Source organism: Emiliania huxleyi, assembly GCF_000372725.1.
Source record: "Emiliania huxleyi CCMP1516 unplaced genomic scaffold EMIHUscaffold_45, whole genome shotgun sequence".
In the NCBI taxonomy this organism is placed as follows: domain Eukaryota; phylum Haptophyta; order Isochrysidales; family Noelaerhabdaceae; genus Emiliania; species Emiliania huxleyi.
Genome location: NW_005198611.1, coordinates 151,107 through 170,164, shown reverse-complemented (window position 1 = coordinate 170,164; position 19,058 = coordinate 151,107). Strand labels below are relative to the sequence as shown.

General features: G+C 66.8%; 6 protein-coding genes across 6 annotated transcripts; 2 read left to right on the top strand and 4 right to left on the bottom strand.

Moving 5' to 3' along the window:
- Positions 1-6,527: 6,527 nt before the first annotated feature.
- EMIHUDRAFT_57591 (hypothetical protein) lies at positions 6,528-6,951 on the bottom strand (the record flags this gene model as incomplete). The annotated part of the gene is made up of 2 exons (XM_005768647.1): positions 6,528-6,721; positions 6,801-6,951. Coding segments are annotated over 2 exons (345 nt in total), but the record flags the coding sequence as incomplete, so codon positions are not given.
- A 937-nt stretch (positions 6,952-7,888) lies between these two features.
- On the bottom strand, positions 7,889-9,007 carry EMIHUDRAFT_210610 (hypothetical protein; the record flags this gene model as incomplete). The annotated part of the gene is made up of 1 exon (XM_005768646.1): positions 7,889-9,007. The coding sequence occupies one exon, from the start codon at positions 9,005-9,007 to the stop codon at positions 7,889-7,891; it is 1,119 nt and encodes a 372-aa protein (XP_005768703.1).
- A 321-nt stretch (positions 9,008-9,328) lies between these two features.
- On the top strand, positions 9,329-11,010 carry EMIHUDRAFT_210609 (hypothetical protein; the record flags this gene model as incomplete). The annotated part of the gene is made up of 3 exons (XM_005768645.1): positions 9,329-9,670; positions 9,791-9,889; positions 10,030-11,010. 3 exons carry the CDS (start codon positions 9,329-9,331, stop codon positions 11,008-11,010), a joined length of 1,422 nt encoding a protein of 473 aa, XP_005768702.1.
- Positions 11,011-11,410: 400 nt separating this feature from the next.
- Positions 11,411-13,844, bottom strand: EMIHUDRAFT_436533 (succinyl-coa ligase). Its single transcript, XM_005768644.1, has 10 exons — positions 13,793-13,844; positions 13,635-13,700; positions 13,482-13,556; positions 13,353-13,416; positions 13,158-13,271; positions 12,976-13,068; positions 12,780-12,834; positions 12,616-12,650; positions 12,128-12,516; positions 11,411-12,061 (listed from the first exon to the last, which is right to left on the bottom strand). Exons 1-10 carry the CDS (start codon positions 13,805-13,807, stop codon positions 11,609-11,611), a joined length of 1,359 nt encoding a protein of 452 aa, XP_005768701.1. The 5' UTR covers positions 13,808-13,844; the 3' UTR covers positions 11,411-11,608.
- A 1,575-nt stretch (positions 13,845-15,419) lies between these two features.
- On the top strand, positions 15,420-16,311 carry EMIHUDRAFT_210607 (hypothetical protein; the record flags this gene model as incomplete). Its single annotated transcript, XM_005768643.1, has 6 exons — positions 15,420-15,502; positions 15,579-15,662; positions 15,795-15,899; positions 15,961-16,042; positions 16,157-16,198; positions 16,264-16,311. 6 exons carry the CDS (start codon positions 15,420-15,422, stop codon positions 16,309-16,311), a joined length of 444 nt encoding a protein of 147 aa, XP_005768700.1.
- A 2,370-nt stretch (positions 16,312-18,681) lies between these two features.
- EMIHUDRAFT_210605 (hypothetical protein) lies at positions 18,682-18,946 on the bottom strand (the record flags this gene model as incomplete). Its single annotated transcript, XM_005768642.1, has 2 exons — positions 18,682-18,755; positions 18,838-18,946. 2 exons carry the CDS (start codon positions 18,944-18,946, stop codon positions 18,682-18,684), a joined length of 183 nt encoding a protein of 60 aa, XP_005768699.1.
- Between the last annotated feature and the right edge of the window lie 112 nt (positions 18,947-19,058).

Below are 19,058 nucleotides of genomic sequence, written 5' to 3'. Positions count from 1 at the left end.
AGCTCAGCCGGAGCCTGGCGGAGGCGGAGGGGATGCGCGGCGAGGCGGAGGAGCTGCGCAAGCGGGCGGCCGACGCGGACGAGCGCGAGGCGAAGCTCAAGTCGCTGCTCAAGCGGCTGCACGCCGCCAAGGGAGGGCTTGAGGCGTCGCTCAAGGCGTCGCAGGACGAGGCGGCGCAGGCGCGTGCCGAGGCGGACCAGCTGCGAGAGGCAGCCGCTGCGGCACCGCCGCCCGACGGAGCTGCCATCGCCGCCTCGGCTGCCGAGGCCGGAGCCGTCGTGCGGGCAGAGCTGGCGGCGGCGATCGCGCAGCACGAGGCGGCCGCGCGCAGCGCCGAGGCAGCGCGGGCGGCGGCGCAGGCGGACGCGGCCAACTCGGTTCGCTGCGCCGCTAAAGCGTAGAGCCGCGAGGGAGAGAGGAGCCAATCCCCCCCCACACACACACTGAGCCGTCCTCTCCGTGCCGCCAGGCGCAGCAGGCGGTGGAGGCGGAGGAGCGGGTGCGGGCGGAGCTGGCGGCCGAGCTGGAGGCGCACACGGCGGCAGCGCGCGAGGCGGAGGCGGAGGCGGCGCGGCAGAAGGAGCGGGCCGCTGAAGCTGAGAGCCGCGCCGCAGCTCGCGAGAGCGAGCGCGCTGCTGCGGAGGAGAGGGCGGAGGAGAGTGCGGCGAGCCTCGCGGCGGCCGAGGCGGAGGCGGCCACGGCAGCCGACGCGCTCAAGCGGGTGGGGGCGCTGGAGGCGGAGCTCCTAGACGCCAAGGCGGCGAGGGCGGCGGCAGAGGCGGCGGCCGAGGCGGCGGCCAAGGCGGCCGAGGAGGCGGCGGGAGAGGGAAGGTCTGCGGACAGTCCGCCGTCGGGGGGCGGCGGCGGCAAGCGGGGTCGAAAGGGCAAGAAGGGAGGCCGCAGCGACGACTCGTCCGCGGAGGAGTGCGCGAGGCTCCGCACCCAGCTGGCGGCGCAGGCGGCCGGCGCGAGGACGGAGGCGGACCGCGCGAAGGCGGTGGCGAGCGAGGCGGCGGCGCTTCGTGCCGAGGTGGCGGAGCAGGCGGCGGAGCTGCACGCCTTGCGGGCGGCCGTGGCGGAGCACGAGCGGGCGCTGCAACACGCGGCCGACTCGATGAGCGACTCTGCCGCAGCGCAGAGCCGGGAAGAGCTCAAGGCGGCGGGGCGGCCTTCCTCACTCCCCCCTCCCCGCCCCCTCGCCTCCTCTCCCCTCCCCCCCCCCCCCCTCCTCTCCTCCGCCGTCCGCCCCTGCCCGACCCCTTACCCCGCCTCCATCCAGGTGTACATGAAGGCGGCGGCCGACTCGGAGAGAGAGCGACAGGCGGAGAGGGACGAGGCGGCGGCGGCGCTCGCGGCGGAGAGGGAGCGGTCGCAGCAGCTCGAGCTTCAGCTGGCGGACAGCGCCGAGATGGAGGCGGCGTCTGCAAAGGCGGCGAAGCGCGCAGCGGCGGAGGCCAAGCAGATCGCACAGGAGGCGAGCCGCTCCGCTGCACACACACTCCACCACCACCACCATCAGCAACAGCAGCACGCCCGGCCGCCTCCAACCTCCAGTCTCCTCCACCCGGGCGGCCCGACTCCTGTCTCCTCCCAAGGCGGCGGACGCGCGCATCGCCATCGCCGTGGCGGACGCAGAGGCGGCGGCCAAGGCGGCGGTCGAGGCGGCGGAGGCGAAGGCCGAGGCGGCGGAGCGCGCGGCGGCGGGAGCGGACGAGGCGAGGCGAGCGGCGGAGGCGGAGGCGGCAGCGGCGGCGGAGAGACAGGCTGCTTCCGACAGCGACGCCACCGAGGCGAGGCGGCAGGCCGAGGCCGCGGCGGCTGAGCTGCAGGCGGCTCGCGATGCAACCGGCGCCAGCAGCGCTGGCAGCGGCGAGGAGGAGGTCGCCGAGGTGGTTCTCGACATGGATTTTGAGGCGGTCGCGGCCGCGAGGTCTGATTTCGACGCTGCGTTCTGCCGCGACGTGGCGGCGTCGCTCGGCGTCGACGTCGGCGCCGTGTCGCTGCTTTCCCTCGCGGGCGGTTCGGTCGTCGCCCGCTTCCGCGTGGGCGGCGTGCAGGGTGTCGCAGCGCAGCTTGGTGGCGGGTCCGGCTTGTCGACCGGGGCGATGACCGAGTTCAACGGCGGCCGCTGCGGCGTGCCGCCCGCCGTGCTGTGTGCGCGCCTCCTCTCACTCGCCGGCGTGTGCGAGCAGGCGGCTCCCTCGTCGGCGTCAAGAGCCTCGGTCCTGCCGAAGGTGGCGCGGTTGCGGTCGCCGAGGTCGCCCCTCTCGCTGAGCGGGCCGGAAGCGCTCCCCCCCGCTCCGGCGAGAGAGGGGTGTGTCGGAGTAGGCGTTGAGCGCGGAGCTCGAGGAGGCGAGGGCCGCCCTCGCGGCGAGGGACGCGGGCCTCCGCAAGCAGCAGGCGCAGGTTGCGGCGATCAAGGACAAGTCGAAGCAGTTCATCGTCCGGCTGGGCGACGAGAAGCGGTCCCTCGAGGCTGCGCTGGCGAGCAGCAAGGCGGGTGGTGCGGAGGAGCACCAGAGAGGGGAGGGTCGACGGCACTGAGGGTCGCTGGGACGGCTGCTGCGTGGTAGGCGTCGTACGAGGAGCTGTCGGAGCGGCTCGGCCGGTGCGCTGCCGGAAGGGAGTTCGGCCACCCCGGCGCTGGGCTGCGCCCCCACCCAGGCGGTTCCCCCTCCCGACCCAGGTCTCTCGACGAGAAGAGGAGCGTCGCCGCCGCGGCGAGTGCGGCGGAGGCGGCGAGCGCCGAGACGCGCGGCGAGCTCGACGCTCTCCGCTCCGAGGCGGAGGCGGCACGGCGGGCCGAGGCTGGAGGAGAAGGGCGAGGCGGCTTCGCGTGAGAGGGCGGGGGCGCGGATCGTGCGAGGGCCGTGCGTAGGCGCGGGCGAGCGAGGCGCTGCGCAAAGGGGAGGCTGCGCTGCGCGAGAGCCTCGGCAAGGTGGAGGGGCTCGAGCTCGACCTCGCGTCGGCGCGGGCCGAGCTCACGCGCCAGAAGAGCCTCGCCGAGATGGCGTTGCGGGCCAAGGAGGCGGAGCTCGGCGCCGCCGCCGAGCAGGGGCGCGTCGCCGAGGTTCGGGCCGCCGAGGTGCGCGAGCAGGCCGCAGCGCTCGAGCGGTCCCTCGAGGTGGCCTCGCTGGCGGCGCGAGAGGAGCTCGAGGTCGCTTGCCTCGCGGCGCGAGACGAGGAGCGATCGCGCGCCGACGCGGCGGAGGCGGAGCGCGCGCGCGCCGAGGAGCAGCTCGAGGCGTCGGCCGCCGGCGCGGCGGCGGCGCGCGAGGCGCGCGACGCGGCGAGGGAGGAGGCGCGCGAGGCACGCGCGGCGGCGGCGGCGGGCGAGGAGCGGATGCTGGAGCTGCGCGGGGCGGAGCGAGCGATGAGCGAGGCCCTCGACGCGCACCGGCGTGAGGAGGCGCGCCTCCGGAGAGAGGTCGACGCGGCCGACGCGGCGGCCGCCGAGCAGTCGCGCGAGCTGCAGGCGGCGGCGGCCAAGCTGGAGCGCCTCGAGCGCGAGCGGACGGAGCTGCAGCGGTCCGTCGCCGCGCACACACAGGCGCTCCAGCAAGCGCGGGGCGGCGGCGGCGTGGAATCCCTGCTGATGCTCCCCTCCGAGCCGCTGCTGCCGCCACCCCAGCCGCACTCGCTGCCCGCACCGCAACCCGTGCCGGCGGATCCGCTTGCGCCGCTGCCGTCGCTGTCGTCGTCGGCGGCTGGCGACGGCGGACTGCTGGGAAGCTTCCTCGCAGACGAGCGGGCGAGCCCGAGCGAGGCCGGGCCGCCACATGACGAGACGCGGACAGTAGCTAGTGGCGAGCGCAACAGCGTGGAGAAGCTGTTTGAGCTGGCCGAGGAGAATGTGTTTCTCAAGGCGGAGCTAGCCGAGCTGCAGCGCTCCCTCGCCCGGTCAGAGTCCGGCGTCAACCTCACGTTTCTGAAGAACGTGGTCGTCCGGTACTTGCTCGATGGCGATTTGCCAAACACGCTGCCCGTCCTCGCCAAGGTGCTCGCTCGCCCGGCGCGTCACCCCGCGCCCCCGAAGATCAGACTTCACTAACGTGCCGCTCTGCGCGCACAGGCGCTCGAGCTCTCGACGGAGGAGGTTACCGCCATCCGTGACACCAATGGCCGTCGTGGCGTGCTCGGGAGGCTGGGATTGCGGTGACCTCGTCATCTGCATGCGTTCTCTCACAGTCTGAGTGGTGCGCCCTCATGTTATTTTTTGCATTTGGGACTTTCTTGTGAGTGGAGCTCTCTTTTGAGCGGTACATCAGTCACTACAGTGCCGTGCGCGCTGACCCTGCACAGCTGCGCCCCTGCCGCGCGAGAAAACTAACGCATAGCGAAAAAGAAAAAGAATCGAGTCGGCGTGTTGACGTCTGTGTTGAAGCTTGCAAGGTCGTTGCGCGCGCGCAGGCTTCGTTCTGGTCTCAGCTTCGCGGCACGCATGGCATCTGCTGCCCCTTTTTATCAGGCTTGAATGAATGCGCTTGATCACCACGGTGAGACGCCTGCAATGGCCAAACGGCCACCGGTCGCCGAGGGCACTGCTCTACAGCATCGACGTCTACTTGAGATCCATGAATCCAAATTCAAGCTTCTTGCCTTTGTGGGGAGGAGTGAAGCCAGCCGGTGTCTTCGAGGTGTAGTGAGGACGTCCCCAGCAGCGGCCGTGTGTAAGAATGGCGACCAGAGCTCCTACAAGCACCACGACGCCACCAGCGATCAAGCGTGCGGGAGATACGGTTTCGGCCGAGACCGCAGTGGTCATTGCCCGAGAACGCTGGACGGCGGGAGTTTGCAAAGGGACTGCCGCAGAGCGAACTTTTCAAGACCTCGGCGGAAGAAAATACCTGGATTTTTTTTCACTCCTGGCCTCATCCTCCTCCGCCCCGCTCTCCGTCGCCGCGCGGCCCTGACCGCAACGCGATGGCACAATGCGCCGATGCGCTCGTCTCTCCATTCTCTGTGCCTCACCCACGTCGCGGCGGAGGCGGCGAGCACCTCGTGTGCCTGCGGCCCCCGCGTCCGCCGCCACCACGTAGTCCTCGTCTTCCATATATGCGGCGGGCGCCCGGCAGCCAGCGGCAGCCAGCGGCAGCGAACGCAGTGCCACGGCACTCGAGAGACTGTGGTCGGCTCTGTGCCAATTCGCCGCCCTCGCCCTCCAACTCGTTCCAGTAACTCTACCCCCCCCCCCCCCCCCTTCCCTCCTGGACTGGTTCGACTTTTTACATACATACAATTCTTTCGCCGCGAGTCTTGAAGTACCCGGTAGAGGTATTGATACGGCACCGTACTGGTAACCCCGCGCTCTGGGGGGAGGCGGGGGGCCTAGGGGGTACCCATGCGGGGGGGAGATGGGGTCCCCCAGCCCGCCGCAGGCGCCGATTTTTTGGATTTTTCACTTGTTTTCCTGGGAGCACTGGGAGTGGGAATTCGGCGTACTTGGAACTTGCGGCCATGCTATCACGCCTTGCGACAGCCTGTCGGCGCTGCTGACCGTGCCCTGCTGCGCAATTGACCACCTGCATAGCTCGCGGCCTTAGTATCCAGCATTCAGTGACGACCTGATCGTACGGCCAGTAGGAAGGTGTCCTTCCAGCGCGTGCACGCTTTTGACGCAATGCGCGTCACAAACTGCCTCGGATTGGCTGCTGGCACTCTCGAGGCTATGCCTACACAGCCTCGCGCGCATGGGCAGTCAAGAGGGACCACGCACCTTCTCAGAACCGCGCAAGCGCCTCTCTCTTGGACCGGCAAACGTGGTGGTCTCGTGTCACCAATGTGGGACCAGTGCGGCATCGCGCCATCGACAGCTCTGAACTGCGCCTCACCACTGACCGGGGAGGCCGCCAAGTGGGCCAGCACCGGTCGCACATTGTGGCAGCAGTCAGCAGTGCATGTCTGATAGCTAGAGCAGCAGCATCAGGGTCGCAGGGTCGGATCGTGTCAAGCCTCTCGCCCGGTCGGCCGCGTGCAGATGTCGGCCTGTCTGCTTCGTCTTGCCTGCAGTGATCTGTCGGCGGTCAGTACGACCGATCAGGTTAGAGTTTTCTGATGGTTGGAGGGTCTATCTGTATGTACTCCTCGAGATCTCTCCAAATCTGCCCTCTACTTAACCGTACTTGATCGGGTAGTGGAGACTAGTGGAGCCGGAGCCCCGTTTCCGCACTGCTGCGCGGCGCACGGTGCCTCCGGGGGCCCCCGCCTCCCCCCAGAGCCCCGCGCTTCTACGACTCTGACAGCACGACCGGCGGGGCAAAACGAACCCCTTTGCTCGCGATGATCTCCGCGGCACGCAAGAGGAACGCTTGCTTGACGGCCTTGTCGTCGCAGCTGGGGCGGAGATTGAGAACCGCACGGATCTCGACTGCGGCGACGCCAAAGTCGGCGAGGAAGACCTGCCAAGCAGGGGCAGGGACCACGCTCCTGAACCCAGGGCACCGCGAGAGGCGTGAGGTCTAGGCTCTTGCACACACCTGTGGAATTTTGCCGGGCATGTTTTCCCTGACCTCGGCGGCCGCCGCCGACAGCTCCTCAAGCAACGGGTGCACCTTTGGGAGGTCGTCGTAGCGCACGCGGAACGTCGCCTGGATTTTCTTCGAGGTGCGCCTTGAGAGGTTGACGACCTGCTCCTTGGCGAGCATCGAGTTTGGAAGCACGACAAGCTCGTTGTTGGCGGTGCGCAGCCGCGACTGGTACCACCCAAAGTGCTCCACCAACCCTGAGCGTGGGCAAAGGAGGGGAGGCCGTCGATAGGAGGTCGAACGCTGTTGGCGCGGGGCGGCCAGAGAGGTCGAGACCTATGAGCGGGCTCATCGACCCAATACTAATCTTGTCGCCCGTCGCAAAGGGACGGCTGACGGCGATGACGAGCCCTTGCACGAGGTTCGAGAGCGGCGTGAGGCATGCCGTCGCGAATATCAGTGACGAGGCGCCGCCGATGGCCAGGAGCGATCGGACTCGAAAACCGAGGTGCACAAACATGATGCGAGCAGTCCACCAGCCGGCGCCCAGCCAGACGGCTGCGCCCCAGAGGCGGTCAGCCAGCGCCGAGTCGCCCTGCAGTGTCGCCCCAGCACGTACCCCCTCCTTCCGGAGAAAGTGGCGAGATTTGATGGCGTCGACGAAGGTGGCCGCGAGGACCGGCGTAGTGAAGTCGGCCACAGCGGCGGGGAGCGCTCCAGCCAGCTTTTTGGTCATCACTCCGCGAACACCGCAGATGTACACGACGGCGTCGAGGATGAAGAGGGCGGCGAGTACCCCGCCGGTCCTCCTCAAGGGCGTCTCGAGAGCTTCCAACCAGGAAGAAAGATAGTTTCCCCCCTCGCCGGCAGAACGCAGCGCCTGCGCACGCGCGTGGAGCGCGCGAAGGACGGGAGATGAGCCCCATATTAAGAGTGCGATGCAAATCAGGTCCAGGGGCTGCCAGAACGCTTCCCAGATGCGCGAGGCGCTCCCCTTCTTTGCCGGAGTGCCGGTGAACAGTCCCGAGAGAGCTTCGAACATTGATCGCAAGATTGGCTCGACGCGTGAGTTGGCGACGCGCCACTCGAGCTCGCTCCAGGCGGCGGGCTTGGTCGACCCGACGAGAGTCTTGGCAACCTCGGATGACTCGACGGCCGTCGCCACCGTCTTGAGCTCCATGCGTGGACACACTGGATGACGGCTCCAGCCTGCCGCAGAGCCAGCTCGCGTGGGCCGCAGCACCGGAAGCGGACCGACTCGAGTGCGCAGCGCGATGCTGGGCACGCACGCGAGCAGCAGGCACAGGCACCGCTTCATGCCGCCTCTCGTTCACTACCACCGATGCGCCGCGGGGACGCACGAGTATCGTGGGTACTGTTAGCGTGAACAGTTGTGCGCATTTAGCTGTCAACGGCTCTCACGTTCACGTCACCAGCCGGACGCCCGTCATCGCCGCCAGCCTCGCGTTGTGCGGCTGGAAAAAGGACCTCAGCCTCCCCAGGAGGAGTGTCTCGAGTGGCTCCGCCTCCGCGCTCCCACTCGCCTTCACCCAGGCCTGCCTCCGGACCACCCCTGGCGCCACCGGAACAAATCCGGCGGGGCGCCCTCGCGGCAGCCTGGCGGCAGCCTGCGCCTCCCGCGCCTCGGCGGGGAGGGTGTGAGCCCGCAAGAGGGCGTACCCCTCGAAGGCGGGGAGGCCAAGGTGCGCCTCTACTCGTCGGAGCGATGCCAGTGGGTCCGACCACAGCCCGCTCGCCTCGAGCACGAGCAGCGAGCCTGCGTCGAAGCGGCGCCTCCAGGTGATCAGGTGCTCGGCGTACAGGCCCGCCTGGACGAGCTCATACTCCTTTCGACCGCGTGCCAGGTGACGAAGTGTCGGCAGCACGACGGTGCCTGTGCCAGTCCTCGCCGCAGCCTCGAGCGCGGCAGCGCGGCGGCCTGGCCGGTACGTGCACCGTCTATCCCACAGGCCGCCGAGCTGCGCTGCGCAGAGGGAGAACTCGTCGAGGGCGGCGGTGAGTGCAGATGACAGATTGCGCGCGGCGCCGAACCGCCGGCGCCGAAAGTAGGAGTAGTGCGAGGCGGCTCGCTCCACTGGCTCCCGGACGAGCATCAGCAGCCGTGCGGCTCGCCCGAGGAGCTGGCTGGCGGCGAGCGCCGCTGCGGGCGCAGAGTTGCGCCACGCATAAGATGGCGTCGCCTCGCCGCGCGCGCACGCCTCGCACGCCGGGAAGAGGGCGAGGTAGGCGCGCAGAGAGAGCGTCGTCGCGTTGCTGGACCCAAAGTAGGCGGGCTCCTTGACGGCCGACGCGCCGACGCGCGGGTGCTGGCGGAGGTAGCGGTAGAGTGCCGTCGTGCCCGCCTTGGTGACACCAATCACAAGGAAGTTTGGGCGGCAGCGCAGTCGTCCGTCCAGCAAGGCACAGCCAGATCGCTGTCCGGCGCCGCTGCTCGAGAGGCCGCACGAGAAGCGTGAAAAGTCCGGGTCGCGACGCAGCAGGCTGCTGAGCGACGCATCCGCTGGGGTCGGCAGACACGCCATTGGCCAGCTTGGCAATGAGGAGGTTTGCAATGAGGAGGGGGCCGAGCTGCCGGTGGTCGGCGGCGGGCGTCGGCGGGCTGCGGAGTGGGATTTTTTCTCTCTTTTTCGGGGTGAGTCTCTTGTGAGTTCGCGTCCACCCATACCGCGCCCCAGTCCGAGCCTGATGAGTGAAGTGATTTTCACCTACTCCTCAGATAACATACCTGATATTCCAAAAGCCAGGCTCCCATACCATACCTACCAAAAAGTTGGAATCCTGCTGTGTGTTGTCGCGCACCAAAAATCGCTGGCCACGGCCGCCCTCCTCGCGTACGGAACACGATGAGCAACACGATCAACGACCCTCTTACGGCTGGAGCCGCGTACGCCGCCAGCGCGCAGCCCTTCTCGCCGCTCCCGAGCGGCGCCAGCGCGCCTCGCTCCCTGCCACGCCGCTGCTTGAGCCGGACGGCGGAGATCGCGAGGGAGCTCTACCACGACTTTCAGCGGCTCAGCCCGCTGCGCAAGTGGCAAATCTCCATTGCGGGCTCCTGCTTCCTCGGCTTCTGCTTTGGTCTCATCGTGATGGCGGCCGCACGGCCGGGCACCGCCGCCGTGGTCAAGCCGGAGCATGCGCACCACCTCTCGCCCCCGCCCCCGCCGCACGTACACCCCGCGGGCCCGGTGCACCCGCCGCCGCCGCCGCCGCCGCCCTCCTCGCACCCGCACTCGCCGCCTTCGCCCTCCCCGCCGCCACCGCCGCACTGGATCACGGAGGAGATGCTCTTTTCGCCGCTCCTGAAGCTCAAGCCGGGAGAGATCCTATTCGAGGCGCACCGCGCGCTGGAGATGCCGACTCCGAACGGGAGCTACGCGCTGCTCGGCTTCTCGGACGTTGCTGTGGTGGACGAGGAGGGCGAGCCCGTCCCCCCCGAGGACGTCTTTCTCCACCACCTGCAGCTCCGCCTCTCGAGGGCTGCGGCCCGGAGGGGACGCGTCCACGACACGTCCACGACGCGTCCCTTAGGCACCTCTACCTCGAGGACGGCCAGTCGGAGGGCCTCGCGCACAACAACCCGCTCTGCAGGGATGGGCAAAAGGGCGCCGCGAACCAGGTGCTGCAGGCCGCCAGCGAGGGCAAGCCGGCGCCCGCCTCCTTCCCTCCCGGGTACGGCTACCTCGTGCCGGGCGACGGGCGCTCCTTCTACGCCGAGGTGGCGCTCATGCGGACGCAGGGGCTGGCCGGGGAGCGGCTGCGGGCGGCCAAGGAGTGCCGCGAGTGCTACTACGCCGAGGGCAAGGGCAGCGCGTGCACCGCCAAGGCGAACGGCACCCTCGCTTGCTGCGGGCAGGGCTCCGACCCGGGCGAGGCCTTTTGCCCGGCGACAAACAGCTCGGGGGCGGCGCGCCACCTCAAGGTGCGGCTGCGGTACACGGTCAAGTACACCCGCGAGACCTGGCGGGTGACGCCCCTCCAGGTCGGCGTCCTCCCCGCCGCGCCGCACTGCGCCGAGCACTTTGCCGTCCTGCGCAACGCCTCGCGCGAAAACGTGCGAATCGCCTCCAACTACACGATGCCGTTCGCCGCCTCCGTCAAGCACGCGACCGCGTACTTGCGCGCTGGCGCCGAGAACATCTCGCTCTACGTCAACGGGCAGCGGCGGTGCGCCTCGCACGCTCGGTACTCTCCGCTGCACAACGTCACGCACGAGGGCAAGAACGGGACAAACAGCAGCGAGCTCGCCGGCGGCGTCCTCACGCACGCCACTCACTGCGTCTCCCCTGAGGGCGGCCCGCTCTCGCTGCGCAAGGGCGACTCGCTCCTCGTCGAGGCGTGGTACTTCGCCGGCCGACACGACAAGCGGCTGCCCTGGTCCGACGGGACGCACCTCAACGCCGCCGCCCACTTCTTCCTCGCCTTCGAGCCCGACGCGCCCATCTCCGACATTGGCTCGGGCGAGGCCGTGGCGGAGGAGGACGAGGGGGGCGAGGCCGCGCTCCTCGACGCGATGGGGCCACTGTAGCGAGGACGCTGCTGTAGCGGGGACGGGGGGGCGGCAGGGGGGGGAGCGTGGCCCCCGGCGGAGAGGCTGCGTAGCAGTGGGCCTTGGCCAGTGCCACCCCTCTGGCCGAGCTTGAGGGGGGTGGGAACGGGGGACCGCGATGCCGTGTTGTTTGCCAGTCGCAAGAGACTCAGAAGAAGAGGTGTCAGCAGTCAGCCCCCACAGCTCCGTTTGCGCCGTGTTTTGAGAGATGTAAGCGCTCTGACCTCTGTGCGCAAGCCCCCGTGAGCGTGACGCGTGGCAGCGGTGAGCCTCAGCCGTGAGCCGTGTGCGTGTCGCGTGTGTGTGCCCTGGGTCTGCGTCTCAGAGTCAGCGTGTCCGAGTGTGCAGTGTGCCAGTGTGCGTGGAAGACATTGTTTCTGAAGCGCGAAAGGTGTTCAGCTAGAATCCTACCAACGAAAAACGTCTCAGGCGAAGAGCGCAACCGCGGCCGCACTGCGCACACGCGACCGAAGCGCTTCGTAAGAGGACACGCAAACAAGTCAAGATTTTGCACGCCTGCGCGTGACACGCCCCTGTGCAAGCCGTGCCGGGGAATCGGTGGCAGCGCCATTCGCTCTCACGATATCGCTTGCACGGCCTTTTCGGCGGCGTCGTCGAGGTCGTCGGCAGAGATGAGGGTAGCCAGGTTTGCGTCCTTAATGATCTTGTTGCCTGCGGCGACGTTGGTGCCCTCGAGCCGCACGACGAGCGGAATCTTTAGGTCCATCTCCGCGGCGGCCTGCTTGACGCCCTCGGCAATCACGTCGCACTTCATGATGCCGCCGAAGATGTTGACCAGGATGCACTTGACCTTCGGGTCCCTGGTGATGATTTCGAATGCGCCCTTGATGTTTTTGACCGACGCGGAGCCGCCGACGTCGAGGAAGTTGGCGGGCTCGCCCCCCTTTTGGCTCGCGATGTCCATGGTCGCCATGGCCAGGCCCGCGCCGTTGACCATGCAGCCGATGTTGCCGTCGAGGCCGACGTAGTTGAGGTCGAACTCTGCGGCCGCCACCTCGCGCGGGTCCACCTATGGGGCATGTCTCGGACGTGTCGTGGACGTGTCATGGTGTCCCGCCACCTCGCGCGGGTCCACCTGGTCCACGTTCTTTTCGCCCATGTCAAACACCTCCTGCTGCCGGAAGGCGGCGTTGTCGTCGAAGCCAATCTTCGCGTCGGCGGCGAGGAGCAATCCGCTCGGGTCCTCGGCGATCGGGTTCACCTCGACCATCGTGCAGTCGTACTTGACAAACATGTTGTATAGGTTCTCGATCTGTTTGTAGGCGTCCTCCTTCTTGTCTTTGAGCTGCGAGGCGACGCCCATCCTATCGAGCCCTGCGATGAGGCCGTCGACCACCGTTTTTGTGTTCTCCTTGGTGATGCCCTTGGAGATGTCGACCGGGCACTTGATGATCCAAGAAGGGTCCTCCGCGGCGGTGTCCTCGATCGAGGTGCCGCCCTTGGCGCACGCGACGATCAGAGGGCCTGCGTGGCGAGGCGGGAGGGGCGGGGAGGATGCGCTGGAGTGTGTCGGCGGCCCGAGGAGGTCGAGAGGAGGTCGAGGGCAGGAGGGAGGGGCCGCGCCCATCGTTGTGCGGTCGAGGGTGATCGACAGGTACCTGCAGGCGGGCGGGGCCCCTGAGTGCCTGCAGGGCCTGAGTGCCCCCCCCGCCCCCCCCCTCGTGAGCAGCTGTGGCCGCGTGGCGCTGCGCCCCCTCCCGAGGGCCCCTTCCCCGTCCCCGCCGCACATCTCGTTGACGAGCTCCATCTTCTTGGCCATCAGCAGGGTCGTAACCGGCTTGCCTGGCGGGTGGGGTGGGGGGTGGAGGCGGTCATTACCCTGCTAGGAGGAGCGAGCGGGAGCGGGGCAACGGGCGAGGCAGCGGAGAAGCGCTAGCGTGGCGGCGGGCGTGGCAGCGGGCGCGGCAGCGGGAGCCGCGTGGCCTTCCGGGCCGGACTGCTTGGTGACCAGGGTGCCGCCAAGCATCTTATTGGCGTACGCCTCAACCTGCTCCTTCTTGATGACGTGCACGCCGCCTGGCACGCGAGGCGGGTGCTCCTTCTGCAGAGGAGTGGCTCTCGCAAGTGGGGAGAGGGAGGGAGGGGAAGGATGGCCGCGCTCTCGCCTTGCAGATACGTGGCGGACGGAGGCGCGCAGCAGCTGGCGTTCATGCCAGGAGGGGGGGGGTAAGAGTACCCTGAAGATACAGACTTCCAGATCGTTCCCAGCCCTCGTCCACCTGCGATACACGGGAGGAGGGGGCTGCCATGCGGGCAGGAGAGCGAGTGTGGGGAGGGGCAGGCGGCTGTGTGTCTTGTGCCGGCGAGGATCTGCGACTTGATCACGACTTCCGCGTCGCCAATCTCCTCCGCTGCCGCGATCGCCTGCGAGGCCGGGCAGCGACGCCTCAAGCGCGCCGAATTCACGCTCAGCACACGCGGTCACGCACCTCTTTTGCAGAGTGGGCTGCTATGCCGACAGGCACATTGATGCCATTCTCCTTCATCAGCGCCGAGCTCTGGTACTGCGTCGCGGGCGGAGACCGGGCTCAGCCGGTGCGGGAGGGCGACTGATGGCACCGGCAGACGGTCGTGCGGCGAACCTCGTGCAGGTTGAGGTACCGCTCGAACGAGCGCGTCGTCGTGGCCGGCTTGGCGGCGCGGCGAATCTGTATTTGTCACATGTGATTTGTCGAGGGAGGGGGGGGTCGGGGTGAGGGCAGGGGGAAAGACTTCGCGCTGGAGGGAGGAATTCGCTCACCGTCCTCGAGAGCATTTTATGTCGCAAGTGTGTGTTGATGTCTCCCCCGACGCCGATCGGCCGGCCGAAAGAAGAATAACCCGGCTCACGGTCCACCTGTGTGATTCGTGCGTCGCCCATCTATCTCTCCTGGAGATGCCTGCTCTATTTATTTGTGTAGAGAGAGAAATTCTCTCTCTTTGCGTATACTCGAGTACTCGAGTAGAATTTTTTGTTGGTCTTTGACAACACACAAGGCACGGGACTGGCGCACACTAGAAAGAATGTTGAGCTGCGCCTCCCCCTTGAGGGCCCCCGGGCGCGCCCAACGAAACCCGTTCACACACACACACACACACACACACACACACACACACACACACACACACACACACACACACACACACACACACACACACACACACACACACACACACACACACACACACACACACACACACACACACACACACAGTGGTGTCCAGGCTTATCTTTCCCAATGTAGTGGGGCCGAATCGATGAAAATGAGCCCGACGCGTCTCTTGCGCAGGCAGATGGGGGTGCACGAACCCCGAGAAACCGTTCGGGTCAGTAAGTGTCACAAAACAAAACTGTGTGTGTTAAGTGTCTAGTGTGGGTGACAACACGTTTTCTTAAATGCCCAGTCGCCAGTGTCGTGCGAGGGAGTTTTATTTTAATCCTAAAAGGAAGAAAGAAAAACAGACAACCCAAGCGCCAAGGGAGGGATGCGGATGGGAAGACGGCACGCCGCCACCACACAGGGATTTTTAATTAAGGAGAGGAGTGTGGTGCTAGCCGTCGCCCACCCTTGTGGGCGTAGTCTGCCTCTTCCTATCTCTCTTCGCAGTCCCTCGCGCCGATTCTCGCTGCAACCTTCATGCCACCTCGCGGTCGTCCACGACCCTGTAATAATTCTAAAGAAAGAAAGAAAGAAAACAGACAAAGCCAAACGAGGGATGGGGGAGGAGGACAGGGTCCACACCTGCACGTGTAATAATTCTGAAAGAAAGAAAACACGCAACCCAAGGGAGGGATGGGAGGACGGCACGCCGCCACCACACAGGGATTTTTAATTAAGGAGAGGAGTGTGGTGCTAGCCGTCGCCCACCCTTGTGGGCGTAGTCTGCCTCTTCCTATCTCTCTTCGCAGTCCCTCGCGCCGATTCTCGCTGCAACCTTCATGCCACCTCGCGGTCGTCCACGACCCTGTAATAATTCTAAAGAAAGAAAGAAAGAAAAACACACAAACCCAAACCAGGGATGGGGGAGGAGGACAGGGTCCACACCTGCACGTGTAATAATTCTGAAAGAAAGAAAACACGCAACCCAAGGGAGGGATGGGAGGACGGCACGCCGCCACCACACAGGGATTTTAAGGAGAGGTAGGTGTGTGATGTGCTAGCCGTCGCCCACCCTAGGGAGTCTGCCTCTTCCTATCTCTCTTCGCAGTCTCTCGCCGCTTCTCGCTGCAACCTTCATGCCACCTCGCGGTCGTCCCACTCTCGTCGTTCTCTCCCTCGTTCTCTCTACTCTCCCGTGTAATAATTCTCTCCCGTGGCTCCGACTTTGCAAATTTCTTATGAACTGAACGTTTCACTGCGCCGCCAGGCACGTTGGCCCCTTCTCGTATGGCGGACGCGGACACGGGCGGCGTGGAACCGGTCAAGATCTACGAGAACACATTCCGCCTGGAGCCCACGGAGGAGCAGCGGTCCGGCGACCCACGCTCCGCCCGCCGGCCCATACGGGGCCGATGCCGACTCATCGGCGCTGCAAGCAACATATAGGTTCAAGCCGTCGGTTGCTGTCAATGCGATGAAGGAGACGCTGGAGGCCAGCATGTCGTACACGCTGGAAAAGGACGAGGGCGGGTGCGCTGCCATCACTAGGCGAGACGGTGCACGCACGCGGTCGCAGACGACCTGGGCCGTGGCGCCACAACGGTCTGCAAAGAGAGACTTGCAGAGCCCGGGCTGACGCGTTGGTTGTGGTCTGATGCGCAGGCAGTACGTTTGGGAGTACGACCGGGAAGAGGCGGCCGACGTTGCGAAGGAGGTTTCGCAAGAGTGCACTGCGAGGGTGAAGGCGGCGTTGGGCGAGCAGCCGAGGTCTTGGCACCCCGCCCCGCTTCCTCGCCGTGCGCCCGCCATTTGGCATATTCTCCCGCAGGTATAAGCTCATCTGTCATGTTGTCGTCTCGGAGAATGTCCAGCAGTCGTTTCGCGTCTCGTCGCGTTGCCTGTGGGACAAGGTGCATGGTATAGTGCCACGACCCGTGTCCACTTGCAGACTTGCCTTGCATCGTCTCGCTCGTCGAGAGCAAACGAGCCGTGCAATTCGCCGACTTCCGCCCCTGCCCCGTTAGGCCTTTGATAATTGTGCCACAGCGGAGTGGCGGCATCCCGGGGTGCGCCTCGCCGGCCGGCCCATATCTCCTGCAAGTGCCCCCGACCGCTCCGGCCGCGCCTGTAGGGCAAGCTCATCGCCCTGGCCATGTGCTTTGCACTGTACTACGAGTAGGGATTCAGCTCGCGCTATACTACTGTACCCGCGAGCGAATGTGGCACGCAGGGGCCTCCCTCCAGTCTTCTTTCAGATCACACACGCGACGGCGCCACACCGGGCCTGTGTGGGCTCCACGTGTGCGAGACCCGAGACGAGCCTTCACGCGTGTCGGTATGTGTCCTGCGGCGCCCGCATACCCCACCGCGCGCCGGGCACGCACAGCATCAGGAAAGTGGCCCCTCCGGTATATCGCGCCTGAGCGGTAGGTAGCGGTCGCGGTAGGTAGCGGTCGCGGTATGTAGCGCGAGAGCAGAGCACGCCGCGCTATGAATATATACTGAATAAATGTGTGTGTGTCGCGTGTCCGTGTGTATAGGACATGGTATAGGACGTTTTGTGCATCGATCGCGCGGGATCGCGGGTCCGCCGGGGTGTTAGTCATTCGTACATACGTCGGGCGCTACATATCACCGCGCGGCGCGCGGGCACTAGCCACTACGGGGTGTGGACCCTGAGTTGACCAGGGGTTGTGCGCCGGGCCCTCCTGCTCGGCTCCAGCGAGTAGATAAGTGTTGTCATCAACAGAGTAGAAGGATCTGACCTCAGGGCCGATGTGACCAAGCGCTGGTACCGTGGTTTTACCTGACACCCATGGTCTCACAGTGTGCCGGCAGTCGCCGAGCAGTGTCGCTCACACAAGCCGCAGCACAAGTGACTGAGGGCCAGTGAGGGCGAGCCCATCGCTGTCACAGCTGTGGCAGCCGCACAGTAAGCTGTGCCATCTGTGCAGAGTGTGTGAGCAGCAGAGGAGCTGCTCTCCAGGCTTCTGTCGCGAAGAAATGCATGCCACCGAAAGCGCTGTCGAGGTTCGCCGAGCGCGGCGCAGGTTGGAGGAAGCCGCCACCGACGAGCGCGTTGGACTTTTCACTCCGGACAAAGACGGGCACACAGCGGACGGTGCGGGGCGTGTGCCCGTCATAGCGGCGAGGCGCGGGACCGTCTGTGGCGAGGTGGGTCGCGTCCTCCGATTTCCTCAACTCACGGTCCGCTCCCTCTACCCGGCTGGCCTGGGCGTGCAACTTCAGTCGGCCTCAGTGGCGCGTGTTCTCACCAGAACAGTGCCTCCGCGGCGCTGCGGCGGCGCCCGAAAGGCCGATCCGACCCGGCAGCCCCCCGGAGCGTGCATCCAAGCGTCCGCCACCGCCGGCTCAGCCCCGGCTCGACATGACTCTGGCCCGCGCGGGGTCGCCGACGGCGCCGAGTCGGCGCCAGAGGCACGCCCGGCGGCCGGATGGTCGCCTCGAGCGCTGAGCGGCTGCCGCCACGGTCACTTACGCTCGAGTTGCGCCAGGTGCGCCTCTCGGTGGCCCGGCGCGGCCGCACGTGCTCTCTGTAGATGTCTGCTCTCACTCGACGGCAGGCGTGCTCCGTGCTCTCGCCCGATTCTCTCCCTGCCGCCGGCCTCCGCCCCCGAGCGACCGCCGCCGCACACCGACTATTGCCGGTATGACTGCCGTCCCTCACTCAGCCGTCCGTTTGTCCTCAGCGCTCGCACGACCGACGTTCTTCCTCCTCTGCGGCCTCGCTCGGGCCCGCTCGTCGACACGCGCAACCAGCAGACGCCCGTGTCGGAGCTTCTGTGCCGGCTTTGAGCTTCCATCGCTGATGGGGGCACGCCCGGCCCGGCACTCTCGCACACCGTGGAGCGCGGCACCGCGCGCGCTCACGCCGCCCACCTTTGCTGCCTGCGCAGGTGCGGCTCTGTCCCGGCGGCTCACTCATCGAGCACCTCACGGCTGCGCGGCGGCTCACTCATCCGCACCACCGCGACCGGTGCGCCATCCCACATCACGCCTCTCGCCCACGTCCACCCGCACACACTCTGTCATGAGTAGTCTTCAATCGACACGGTCTCTTGGAGTAGTCACATCAGCACCGGCGCCGGCACAGCGCACCGCTACACTCGCCTCCGTTAGGTTGCAAACATCGCCCTCAACATCCGCTTGCGCCTCACACGTCCGGGGGCAGTGTCGCGTGAGCCACAGCTTAGCACCGACGCCAGGCTCTTAGCTGTTAGCTCTACGTGTACGTGTGTGTGTGGTGGGGGGGGGAGGGCGGCGTAGTCAAAAGAAAAGCCTCAGTCGAGAGAGGCTAGTAGCCCCTTCGAGTGCGGGCTCCGCGCCCGTCTTGTCCTGGCATATAAGAGAGGCGAATGGGACAGGGGTTGAAGGGGTACACGCTTGGTACCCGGCCGTTTTTCGCGTTTCTCTACAAAACTGTGTCCAAGCCGAAGGCCCGAAGCGCAGGTCCGAGCTCGACATGCGACCAACGTGGTCCCGCACACCAGTGCTCGTGCTCGCACGTGCGGCCGCCTCTCCTGCTCGACTACTCGTGCTCTGCCTCTGCGCGCTCGCTGCGTCCGTGCCACTTCTTCGCTGCCTCTCGCCGCTGCTCCTGTCCTTGACTGCGCCTCGGGTCGAGGCGCCAGCAGCAGCGTCAATGGAGTGGCTGGTCCACACTGCAGCAGCGCCGCGGGCGGACGCGAGAAGGCAAACGCGACCGTGCCGATGAGCGCGAGCAGAAGCAGCGGGAGCGCGGGGCAGCACGACGGGTCGGGCAAGTTCTTGGCCCAGCGCCGCGCCTTGCCCATGCTGCCGCCGCCGCCGCCGCCGTCGGCGTCGCCGACCACAGGCTCGTCGTCCGGCGCGGCATCGTCGTCGGCGGCAGGGGTGGGGGTCGGCGGGCACATGAATCATTTAACC

Excerpts from the sequence above, each read along its gene's own strand:
- EMIHUDRAFT_436533 (XM_005768644.1), bottom strand. Across the intron at positions 13,557-13,634 it reads GGTACCTCAACCTGCACGAG|TACCAGAGCTCGGCGCTGAT; the intron begins GTTCGCCGCACG and ends CCCGCGACGCAG. Across the intron at positions 12,517-12,615 it reads CCTCGACCGCACAACGATGG|GCCCTCTGATCGTCGCGTGC; the intron begins GCGCGGCCCCTC and ends CTCGCCACGCAG.